We start from the raw sequence: 12898 nt of genomic DNA on the forward strand, positions 1-12898 counted from the left end.
TAAATAGCTAAACTACTATACAATCCAGTACTTCAAATGTTACATACTGAGCAAAATACTAGTGTTTATACGTAAACCCATAGTATCAGGCTTATGAGATGGCACCTGACATACAGGTGAGGAGAAAAGCAACTCCACAAAGTTGTCTGCTGACTTCCCACATTCTCACATCCACATCATGCATGTGGATGCACATGAGTATGTGTGCACACAAACACGTAATTAAAGCCATACATCACAAAAGGCTGATTTTTATAAATCTATGCATTAAAAACTTTGTTCTTTACTAATGGATACTAATAAAAAAATACCAGTTTTAAGATATATCAATTATGTAACATTAACTCATAAATATAACCTGACTAATTTCTAACAGAAACATCCAGGTTAATAAAATTTTAAAATCAGTAAAAACATTATACATACATAAATATGTATGTATAATGGAATATACCCTATCAGATGGAAAAACCCTATCATAAAGTATTTTATTTAAAACTTTTAGTAATTAAAACAACTTTGTCCTTGTATATAGATAACAGAGCAGAACAGATATTTCCATTTTCAACAGTCAGACAGTGTATGCAATAAATGGAGCTAAATCATGAAAATTATGTTAAACCTTACACTCTAGAACAAACTAAGCAGCAAACAAATCAAAGATTAAAATAAAATCATAAAAGTACTAACAGTAAAAAAAATTTAGAAGAGGCCTTTCTAAAGACTTTCAATGACTTTTATGACTAAAAATTATTTTTTGAAATGATAAATCTAACTAAAAAGATGAATGCACAGAAAAGTATACTCTGTGGTCAGAATATAAATAACCAATCAAACATGCTAAAAAACTAATCACCTGGGCTGAAGATATGGCTCAGCAGATAGGAGCACTGGCTGCTCTTTCAAAGGACTGGGGTTTGATTCCGAGCACCCACATAGGAGCTCACAACTGTCTGTTAACTCCAGTTTCAAGGACTCCCATGCCCTCTTCTGGCCTCTGCGCATGCAAGTTGTTCACAGTCAAACACACAGGCAAAACAACCATACATATAAAATAATTTTGTAAAAAAAAAAAAATAAGCTAGCCTATGATAAGCTCAAGTGATCTTGCAGCTGTAAAATCAAAACTCAAAATAGGCAAAGGCAGTGATTAGAAAAAAAAAAAATCTTAGCAACCTAAGCCTCAGTCGGGCAGCGGTGGCGCACGCCTTTAATCCCAGCACTTGGGAGGCAGAGGCAGGTGGATTTCTGAGTTCTAGGCCAGCCTGGTCTACAGAGTGAGTTCCAGGACAGCGAAGGCTACACAGAGAAACCCTATCTTGCAAAACAAACAAACAAAGCAACCTAAACCTACGAAAAATATTCACAAATGTAAATTATAACTATTTACCAGTTTACCAGTGTACTATTGATAAAGACTTAAGGAGGAGTTGGTCCTTCTAACATAATGCTGCTGGAAGCACAAGCCGTGCTGCCTTTCTGCAGGGCACTTTTTGTCAGCACCCAACCTTACAAATGCAAGCTCCTTTTGAACCAGAAAGCTTGCCTGAATGGATTTACTCTACAACTCCACAGTGAACCCTTCAGCATTCATCTCCAAGGAAGTAATACAAGAAGGTGTTCACAGCAACACTGTTTGCAACAGAAAAGGCTAATCTACATAACTACCAGAGCAGAAGTGATTAAATACAGCAGTGATCAAATACAGCAGTTCTCTTATTCATGAGATACTTTACTATTGCCAGTAGAAGCCTGAAATTGGAATAGTATTCAACTCCATATACACTACTTTTTTCCTATACCACACACATATGATAAAGTTTAGATAAACTACTCTTGCACCTTAGGGCCATTAATTGAAATAAAAATAAAGGTCATGGATTCTCCATCAACCAGGAGGTATATTATATGCCCAGATAACAGTGGAATCTTGAAAGGACAGTAAATAAACTCTAAATAAACTGATTTTCTCCCATATACATATACACTTACAATAAATTTTCATGTTTTAGTTAAGGGAAGTAATTTTACAGCTTTGCCAATCTCGTTACTTTAATGCTCATTTAAATATAAGCTCATTTGAAGCCACTAGTTTAGCTCCTAACGAAGGACGCATCTAAGAGACAAACCGGGAGGCACAGCACATCCAACACGGATGCACTGGGTACAGGGATACTCACCACCTGATCAGATCAACAGGTCATTTAAAGCTAATGAGTTATTTCTGAAATCTTTCCATTTAGCCTCTTCTAACATAAAGTAATGAAATTCATAAAGTGCAATCAGAGGTAAGAGGACTACTGTGCTCTGAATCTGTGGAATTCGCCGCATCTATTTGTTTTGTTTGATTAGTTGGGATATGTGGGTAGCAGTATTTTTCCCAATGCTAAAAATCAAACCCCTGCCTTGGTATCCTTGAGGCAATGCTCTACAACTGAGCCAAATCCCTAGGACCTCTGCAGACACTTTGGTAGAAAATAAAAGGTACACACATATAAATGTTACTCCATAGAACTCTAGACGGATAACCAAGACACTTCTAACAGGTACAATCTGCAAGAGTACAACTTAGAAAAGCTGGTGAAAAGGTATTTTGGCATTACTTCAGAATTGTTTGAAAATACTATAGAGAGCTTGGCTCCCATGTAGCTACATCAATAGATAATAGAATCTGGGGCTGGAGAGATGGCTCAGCAGTTAAGAGCACTGGCTGTTCTTCCAGAGGTCCTGAGTTCAATTCCCAGAAACCACATGGTGGCTCACAACCATCTGTAATAGGATCTGATGCCCTCTCCTGGTGTGTCTGAAAACAGTGACAGTAGATTCACATAAATAAATATTTTATATAAAAAAATAGATAACAGAATCTTTAAAAAGTGGAGATCACAGGTAGGCCTGTCTGCCCAAGCCTGTAACTCCAGATACTGAAGGATCCCAAGTCACAAAATAAATTAACTTACATTAGTATTAAAAGTGGGAGGTTGGGGAACTGACTCAGTCAGTAGTGGCTTCACTAGCCATCAATTCAATACCCAGGGACAGAAAGAGACCAGCCTACTGGGAAGTGGTTGTAATCTGGGTTGTAATCCAGGAAGAATAAAGGTCCTACTAGAACCTGAGTTCTCACAAGATGATGGTTATAAAAGGCCAAGACTGGTTCCTACCTTCTCCCTCGTTCCCTGTCTCACCATGTAATTGTGGTCCTTATAGTCCAGGCTCTCACCACTGCAACATTATCTACAAGGTTTTTAGCACAGTCAAGCTGATGCAGATGCTATGGCTTGAAACCACCATAACCAGAAGCTTGATAAATCTCTTTTCTTTGGAAACAAAACAAAACAGACTAGCCAACTTATAAAATCTCAGTATTAAGCTGGATACCAACATCTAAAAGTCTGTACTCAACAATAGAAATGCCCTCTTCTTGTTCCTGGCACTTTCGAATACATACACGCACAGAGAGACACGATAATATTTTTTTTTTTTTTGGAAGAACAATTTTGGTTTCATGATATAAAAGCAGCTTTGGATAGCAGAATATGAATTAAAGTACTACAATAAAATTCAGATTCTTTTATTTTGCACTTCATACCCTTCAGAATCCCAATTAATCTATCACACACTTTCAGTCACTTTCACATTACCAATGTGTCTAAAAGATCAGCTTAGTCATCTTAACTGATGTTCGCACTTTTCTCAAATCAATCTCTGAGTTTCCTTACAACAAATGAACCATTCTTTCTAGAAAAAATGGTCATCAAGTGAAAGGTACAGGTCTCAGTATATTACAATGGAAACTGTAATCAGGAAAGCTGTAACTTACTAACTGAAGGCAATCAGAGTTAAGGAGAAAACAAATGTAAACAGTGTTAAACACAGTTGCTGGGGATGTACAGCCTCTCCCAGCCTGTCTATTCTAACCATGTACAGAGCGCTTTCACCTCGTCTTTATGCTAATCCTCTCCCTCTCAACCTTCAAAACTACATTTCTGCTCCAAAATCACAATGCAATTATTCAAGTAGCATATTCCTAAAATAACTAATTTTTTAAGCCATACTTTTTACCCTGACCCAAGAGGCTCTAATTACCTGATCTTAACCTGCCTCTGCACTCTGCATAGGTTTTCCTTACTAATCTTTTTCCTACCATCAAGCAATCTTAAAAGGGGTCCATATATTTCAGTGATTCTCATCCCTTCAAGCTGTTATCGGCCTCATAACACCATCATTTTTATTTCTTTCTTGTGTGCTTATTTTGTGTATTACTCCCACGAGGGGAGCATGAGGCTTGCTCACTGCCAACCTTGGCAGCCCAGAACAGTGCTTCATATGTAAAGTGTCTTAGGTAATCAATAACAGGGATCAGCCAATAAACAAACTCTTCAGCGCATTAAGAAATCTAATGCACTGAGATGATTTAGCTATCAATGACCACAATTCACTGTCATTGCGTTCAATAAAGGGAATAAAGCTTCCAAATAAATACAATGAGGACAGAATCCATGTGGAGACAACATTCCTCTTGTCTTCTAAACTCTGTCAATATTTCAAGAAAATGCTGACACTGCCTGAGTCCCCTCAGTGTTCAAAGGACAACACTATTATCTTGTTTCTATGAAAGTACAAAAAATGAAAACTATAGTTTGGTCAATCAGTTTCTGGTTTAAATTTTTAATACTTTTTTTTTTATTACTTTAGTTTCTCTCAAAAAGAAAAAAAAGAAAGAAAGAAAAAGAAAAAATGAAAAGCCAAGGTAGTCTTCACCTTCTAAATTTTATACCTTAGGAACTGTTTTTGAATAGTGCCTTTCTTTGAATGTGTCCATAATGGACTGTTACCCATTGGTTCACTGTTACCCATTGGTGTGTAAGAGTTAATTGTAATAAAAAGGATAGTGTGAGCTCAGGGTGATAGTATTTCTCTAAAATATAAAACCTAGATCTGTAACGCTGTGAAATTTTCCCAGCAGGCAGTTATACTACTCAATTTACCTTAATTTTACAAAAAGAAAAAAAAAGGCTTATTGCTAGCAAGACACTTTGTCCTAAAGCAATATGCTACTTGAGATACATTCTCGTTCTCTATCGAATTTGGGGTTTGTCTTTCCAAAACGAAAAGGGCAATAAACCTATGTACAATGTTCAATGTATTCTGCCAATCTAAATCGTATACTTACAAAAATTAGTACTTCTAACCAATATAAAAAACATTTGTCCTAAAACTTTTCATTATGTCTCAGGATAAATCTACCACAAGTTCAACCAATTCCTGGCCAGGAATCCACAGGTTTATCCCTTTTTAAGGTCAACTATTTTGCCTTGTCTCTAAGAGTCAAATGTGATGCATTTAAAGGCTGAGAGACGCGCATTAAATTTGGCAATTTCTTTTACAGCACAACTGAGGCCCTGGAGAACTATGTCCCATTGGAACACAATGCCCAGATCTTGTTTCTCTGGCTGGTGTAAGAGTCGCCACATTAAACCCAAATGAGCTGGGCGGTGGCAGAACTTCACCAAGTCTCTCCTTCCCAATTCTCCTGGAACCACGCCACTGGAGGCGCTCGCTCCCCCTTCTCAGCAGTTGGGTCACTGTATAGACAGACGTTAGCAGCTTGGCCAGTTCCCCACCAGTAAGGGGAGAAACGGGATTAGTGCAAGGGGTTCCCCGACGCCTGGCAGGAAGGAAGGCGGGCCCTAAAAAAAAACTGTATAGAGTGGTCGACAAACGCCCATCCTTTAAATAAATAAAAAGATTAGGGCGCCATAGCTTTCCCATTCCCACCTCCAAGCCCAGCCCAGGCCAGCCCAGCCCAAGGAATCCACCATCCTAGTTCTTCAACTGATGATAGGTGATAGGTGATGATAGGTGATAACTTCTTAAGAGTGCTGGAATGGGAACCAGAAGGAACAACTAGGGACTTGGCTGGGGTGCACGTGCTCCCCGAAACCCCGACAGACAATGAAGGCACTCGGGCTTCCGCGGCCGCCCCACCCTTCTGCCCGCCTCCCGCCAGCGGGGGCGCCATCGCCCTGCCGCTCCTAGACAAAGCCCTAGGGTCCCGAGCAGCCCTGCCCGCCCCCACCTCCCCCAGGCCAAGACACAAAAGAGGGAGGGGCGTAAGGCGCAAGGAGCACTCACCCACTGAGCCCGAGCCCCTGCGCTTGGGCGCGGCCGGCGTGGAAGGGGGCGCGGCGGGCTCGGCCAGGGGCCTCGCGCCGGCTGGCGGCGGAGGCGGAGGCCGCGCCGGAGGCTCGTCGTCCTCCGGGAGCTTGGAGGGCAGGACTGCGGCAGCGGGCGGCAGGGATGGCGCGGACGCCGCGGGGCTGCGTTCCCAGGACGGCTGCCTCTCGGGGGCGGCGGGGGGCGCGGCCGGCAGCGGCCCGCGGGGCGCGGGGGGCACCGAGTCGCTGCTGAAGTCCAGCAGCGGTGCGGCGGCGGCGGCGGCGGGCGGCACCGGGGCCGCGGACAGCCCGGCTGCGGGCTTCCTCTCCAGCACCTCCAGTTCCTCCAGGTCCTCGTCGTCTTCCTCCTCCTCCTCCTCGTCCTCCTCGTCCTCCTCGTCCTCGGGCTCCGTCACGAACTGGTACTTGAAGGCGGGCGGAGGCCGGGGCGGGCTGTCCGCGGACGAGGTGACCAGCGACGACTGGTCTAAGTCTTCCATGGCTGGCGGGTCGGCGATGATGCTGCAGCTGCTGCCGCCGCGGGGCCGCTTCTCCTCAGAGCCGCGGGCGGTTGTGGGGGTTGGGCAGGACTGGCCGGGGCCGGGCAAGCCGAGCTGAGCCGAGCCGAGCCGAGGAACCTGCAGAGGCGACAGCTCCCGGAACAATGAGACTGCTCCTCCTGCCTCCGCGCTCGAGATGCGCCACCCGCCCTGTCCCCAGTTGCAGCCGCCGCCGCCCAGACGAGCGATGGAGAGAGGCCAGCAGACTCTCCGCCCAGTTTGGCGTGACTCACCTTCCCGGCAGGGGAGGGCTGGCTGGCGCGGGAGACAGAGAGCCAATAGGCTGCGGGGTAGGGAAGATGGACTACGGAGTTATCCAACAGAAATGGGGCGTAGGCGGGGCCTGCTGCACTTCCTCTCTCCGGCGGGCGGTGTTCGGAGGGCGGGGTTTGGAGCTGGGATCCACCCCCACCTAGTGTAGATGGAGAATGGGGTGGGGACTTGGCCTTGCCTACAGCGGGATTTTAGTCTACGGTAATGCGAAAGGGATGCGGTCCCAAGGATTTGGCGAGTTTTCCATCAAGCCTGCGGAAGGGCGTTATCCTGGGGACCTAGGAGTGGAAAGTTTCCTCCCCGAAAAGGAAAAAAAAAAAAAAAGAACAGTGGAAAAAGGTACTAACAAGATGAATTAGGCCTTACGTATTTTTTAAAATAAAAGACTTATTTTAAGGCAAGCTCCCAACTTATAACCACCACCACCTCAAAAGGAAAAAGAAAAACAAAACATTTTTTTTTTGACACTTTCAAGTTTACTCCCTTTCTAGACTGCAGGTCTGGAATGAAATAGGCAAAACAGCTGTGCTAGATTATCTGGAGCTCTGGGCTCACTGTTAGAATGCTTTCGGCCTTGCCTTCTGCTGGACTCTAAAAGTGCAAGGAGAATGAGTCACCAGAAAGGGAGAGGGGAAAGAACGTTGAAATAGATGCCTTGGAAGGCAAAATTAGTTCACTACTTTTCAGTCACCTTAGGCTGGTGACTCAACATCCCTGATGATTCAGGAAGCCCGGCACTCACTGCTTTGATATGCATGTCTCCTGATGTGCTTTTTTTTCCCAAAGCTGCACTGTAAAGAAAACAGTAGAAGAACCTAGAAAATTTTGCTCCAAAGGTTCCGAGAGGCCTTTTATCTTTCTGATACACCTTTCAAAAATACTGGCTGCATGCCTACTCTGAAGGCCTGGAGAGAGGATTGCCTGAATTCCCAATTGTTCAGTCTACATTTGCACTGTCTAGTACTTGAGCGACTGGCTGCTTTTAGCTTCTGAGCACTGAAATGAGGTGTGCTGTGTGAATAAAATACGCACTACATCCCCAGAATTTATAAGAAATGTTTTAATTTCTGCTTCACATTGGTTTTATGTTGGCATTGATAATATTTTGGATATAGTGGGATGAGTATAATATATTATCAAGTTCACTTGTATTCTTTTTGAAGCAGCTTGGAGAAACTTTTAAATGCATATTCTAATAACTAAGAAATTTTATTGCCATGAATTTTGTTGGTTTATAAGCAAATTCTTAGTCCTAACAAAGTAATGTTGCCCTAGATTTAGTTTAATTTTTAAGAAAGAATTTGGTAGGTTGGATGTCGGTGAGGATTACTGGAGACGTGACTCAGCAGTATCTTTAACTGGACCCGAGTTCTGTTCCCAGCATCCAAGCAACTCATAATCACTAAAACTTCAGTTACAGGGATTCCTTCACTCTCTAATGGCCTCCTCTGGAACCTGTACACATGTGTCAGGCGCACACACACATCTTTAATAAAAATAACTTTTAAAATGTATTGGGGCTAAAAAGACGGCTAGTTAAGAGAACTTCCTGCTCTTGCAGACAGCCCAAGTTTGAGTCTCAGGACCCACATGCCGGTTTCTACCTCTTGAAAACTCGAGTTCCAGCAAATGCAAATCCCTCTTAATGACTTCCTCAGGAGCCAGCACACACATGTGTGGCGCACCACATATACGCAGCACAACGTCCATATACATTCTAGTCGTGTCCATTCTGGAAGAAAGGAGACATTGAAAGAGGCACCTAACTATCCCAGCCATAGTTCTATTCTCTCAAAAGTGTGACTCCATCCTAGAGCCAATATACAGGCATGAAAAGTAATGTGTCACTGTTGTTTTAAAACCACTGCCTTTTTGGGTGATTCATTACACAGCAGAAATTTCTTGAAATATCATCCGTTTTGTGTTCGCATTTTATGTTTTATTGATTTATACAAAAATATGCATTAGGTATATACTCTATACCAGCACCAAGCAAAGCAGATACAAAGTGTACTTATACATTTTCAGGTAAAGGAAGGGTCACTACTCAGAAGAATAGGCCATTCCAGTTTCATATTAATACTAATGCAGAACACTTAATCACCACCTAAACTCATATGTGGAACAGGCTAAATTCACCTTAGGTATGCCCCTTAAAAAAGTTAAAGGGACAGAGATGAATATACATACACACACATATATGAAGATCTGAACTTCAGAGTGTGTTCACTCATACTTGGAAAATATGGAAGATGGGTCCCAACATAAAACCTGTTTCAAGAGCTTTCTTTCTGCCACAGCTCGTTCACCTACTGAAAAGGACTTGTCATTTTTCAAGTGCACTGCTGAGTTACATGCAATCTTTCTACTGAGGGAAAAAAAACAAAACACTGAAACAAAATTCTGGCTTAAGTGGAAGTTTTAACTGCTCCCTGCAGGATTTACCCTAATACTTCCCCTGGTATAGCATTTTATGAAATGTAGCTTTGTATCCTGGTTAATTAATGTCTTGGCTCAAAGTGCATTCATTCACTAATAAGAGTAAAAGCAGAAACGAGACCAATTTCTTCAGCTTTGTTAGTAATTAGTCTTGGACCTAAAATAAAAATTTAAGTCAGGAAAAGGAATCCCACCATCCAAATAGCCAGAAAATGAGTATTTACATATCTACCAACAGATGAATGAAAAATGCAGAATTCCTGCTACAATGCATGATGCATAAAGCTTTGCCAGCATCCCTGTGATGATCCCCCTGTGCTAAACATTGTGTGTAACAACCAGGAACATCAATGGAGCTCATATAAGGGTTGGGGTGCCAGGAAAGCAGCCACTGTCCCATGGCCCTGAGACCCATTTTGAAAAACTGGATGCTGATATTGTCTGTCTCCAGCAGACCAGAGGGCCCAGCGATATACTAACAGTGGATGTTCCTAGCTGTTGTTTCGAGCTGAAACTCCTGTCTCTATATCAGCAGCAGTTGTAAAGACAGCACTGCTCCAGTGGCTGCTGAAGCCCTGAGTGGTCTGTTTGCCATGCAGAACAGGGATGTCAGTTGCTATAGAAACACAAATGAGTTCACCAAAGAGCATCTTCCAACTCTGGATAGTGAAGGCCAGGTCCTCATTATACAGTACAAAATTCACACATGGTAAGGGAAAGAAGACCTCTACCCTAATTGATATGCACTGCCCTCACGTGCATCCTAGGAAGCCTAAGAAGCTGACCTATAAGACATGTTTCTATGGGCAGATCTGAGCAGATGCCTTCCTGGTGACTAGCCATCATCATTTGGCCATTCTGGGGGACCTGAATACAGCCCAACATCCTGCTGACTACTATGAGGCAGGCAACTTGGTATTCTTTTAAGGGAACAAGGACAGAATTAGATGAAGGGCTTGCTCAGTAACCTGGGGTACCAGACCCCACATAGGGCCATTTATCAATAGTTACCACTGCTCCTGCCAAAGCAGGAAAGGGCCTTCAACTGCTGTTTGGTGCTCAGTAGTGAAAGGCATCCTAACTACAACTCCTGGCTTGACTTCCTGCTCAGGCATAGGTCCCTGGTCATAAACACCTTCCAGGGCCCCATTCTGCTTCCTGAAGTGATGGGCTCTGAATACTGCCTGGTAGAGCCATCTTGAATATGTCCCGAGTGCCAGCAAGATAGTGCCCAGTTCTGTGTACCCATTTCTTCTTTAAGTTTCTTTCCTAGTTCTTGAACTTGTGATAGGCAGCTGATTCTGCAGTCCAGCAAGCAAACCCAGATCCAGAAGCAGCAAAACAAAACCTGTTTGGGTTTAACCAGCCCTGGGAAAAGTCAGGCTGTCTCCACAAGAAGCCAGACAAACCTGAGGAGCAGCTTCCAGGCTTCTCCAAACTTCTGATGTTGTAACTGCAGATTCCAGAAGACGATGCATTGGCCACAGTAGTATAAGAACAGCTTAGGCTTTCAGAGGCTAAAAGAAGGAGGTACAGACCATGCCCTTGAAGACTCTGCTAGGTATGGTCTCACCCATGCCCCTCTGGGAGGCCACAGGGAGCCATGTGTGGTGCATGCTGTGAAAACACTGAACCCACCCATCAAGATTCTGAGTGTTTGCAGGCTGTTGAGTCTGAGAACCCCTCCCAGGGATGTCTCCTCCAGGTCTGGCTGCTTTTCTGAAGCAGGCTCAGGTGAAGCAGTTGTGGTCCTAGGATATGTGACATGGTCGGCCCTTCACAGGTCCGATGCCAGCTTTTCAGTTTTGCCAGTTTTTCATTCTTCCTTCTTTCTAGGCTTCCTTTCCCCCTCTCACCTTTCTTTTCTTCCTTTTCCTGCCCCTCTTTCTCTTTTCCTCTAGGGTCTCCCTTCCTCTTCTCCACTCCTCTCTCTCATCCTTTTCATGCATAGGTAATAGCTGTGCAAGAAGCTGTAACTTAAAAAGCTTTCTGGGAAATGTATTTATTCAAAAGCAAAATCTGTCTTTGTTTCAGAGTAAAAAGAAAATGTGACATAGATACACAATGGGATTGCATGTAGCTGTAAAGAAAAGTGAAATGACATTTGCAGGGAAATGGGTGGAACTGGACATCATGAAGTGAAATAAGCCAGATGCAGAAACACGAAGACTGCCTGTTTTCTCTCAAACGGGAAACCTAAGTCCAGAATTACATGCATGTTGGGGGCATGTTTATCTACGTATGTTTGCTGGTCACAAAACTACAAAGGGGATTATGAGAGAGGAGGTAGAGATTTTAAGGGAGATGAGGGAAATCAATGGCAATGTGTCTTAGGGTTTTACTGCTCTGAGCAGACACTATAACCAAGGCAACTCTTATGAGGACAACATTTAATTGGGTCTGGTTTACAGGTTCAGAGGTTCAGTCTATTATCCTCAAGGTGGGAGCATGGCAGCATCCAGGCAGGCATACTGCAGGAGGAGCTGAGAGTTCTACATCTTCATCTAAAGGCTGTTAGCAGAATACTGGCTTCCAGGCAGCTAGGATGAGGGTCTAAAAGCCCACACCCACAGTGACACACCCACTCCAACAAGACCACACCCCCTTATAGTGCCACTACCTGGGCCAAGCATATACAAACCATCACACAATAGAATACACACAATAGGAATAAGTAGGGAGGCTTGGGATGGGGCAAGGAGTAAGAACAGATGAGAACATAGTACAATGACAGGTATGTACAATGATGCCACGGTGAAACCTAGTACTTTACATACTCACCTAAATATTTAATTTACAAACAATGAAAATAAAAAGCTAACAGGAAAGTAAAAGTCATAATTAAAACAGAACCTTCGGCCAGGGCTGTAGCTCAGTGGATAGAGTGTGCCCCTAACATGCAGAGAGCCCTGGGTTTGAGACTCGGTACTACATAAACTACAGATGGTGGCATTCTTAACATCTTAGCAATTGAGAAATGAAGGCAGAAATTCAAGGGTATTCTCTGCTACAAAGAGGGTTCAAGGCCAGCCTGTATGGCAAAAGACTGTACCAAAGAAAAGGAAGGGAAGGGAGAAAGGATTTAATCTCCTTAATCTCTTTAATTTCCTTGGGACCTCTTCTGCATTATTACATTTCCTTGGGCAACTTCAATATGCATGATTTCTCTTGTGAAATATATTTTGATCCAGCAAAAGGTTATATTGGGGCCTGAAAAAAAATAGTTTTCATATAGCAACACAAATCCAAACTAAAATATACCCATGCCCCTTTAGACAAATAAAAACGTGTCTTCATAAGAAACAATGAAACCTGGGTGTGGCGGTATACACCTGTAATGCTGGCACAGGACAGGCTGAGACAGGAAGGTAAAAAGGTTGAGAACTAGTCTCAGAAAACTATCCAAAAAAAGAGGAAATGGGGGAGGAAAAGCAGGTGGTATGACCACCTGATGATACCACCTCA

The 12898-nt window shown here is 43.3% G+C and overlaps 1 protein-coding gene across 2 annotated transcripts in view; it reads right to left on the reverse strand.

The window, feature by feature from the left end:
* The window catches only part of Rtn4 (reticulon 4), a 49071-nt gene extending 42138 nt beyond the window's left edge, over positions 1-6933 (reverse strand). The window contains exon 1 of one of the 2 annotated variants that reach the window (XM_034508781.2): positions 6139-6933. In XM_034508781.2, coding sequence (XP_034364672.1) covers positions 6139-6661 — 523 coding nt within the window. In that variant the 5' untranslated portion in view covers positions 6662-6933. The remainder of the gene's footprint in view (positions 1-6138) is intronic. The other variant, XM_034508783.2, reaches the window with a different exon arrangement.
* Positions 6934-12898: the final 5965 nt, after the last annotated feature.

The sequence above is a fragment of the Arvicanthis niloticus genome, chromosome 7, assembly GCF_011762505.2.
Source record: "Arvicanthis niloticus isolate mArvNil1 chromosome 7, mArvNil1.pat.X, whole genome shotgun sequence".
In the NCBI taxonomy this organism is placed as follows: domain Eukaryota; kingdom Metazoa; phylum Chordata; class Mammalia; order Rodentia; family Muridae; genus Arvicanthis; species Arvicanthis niloticus.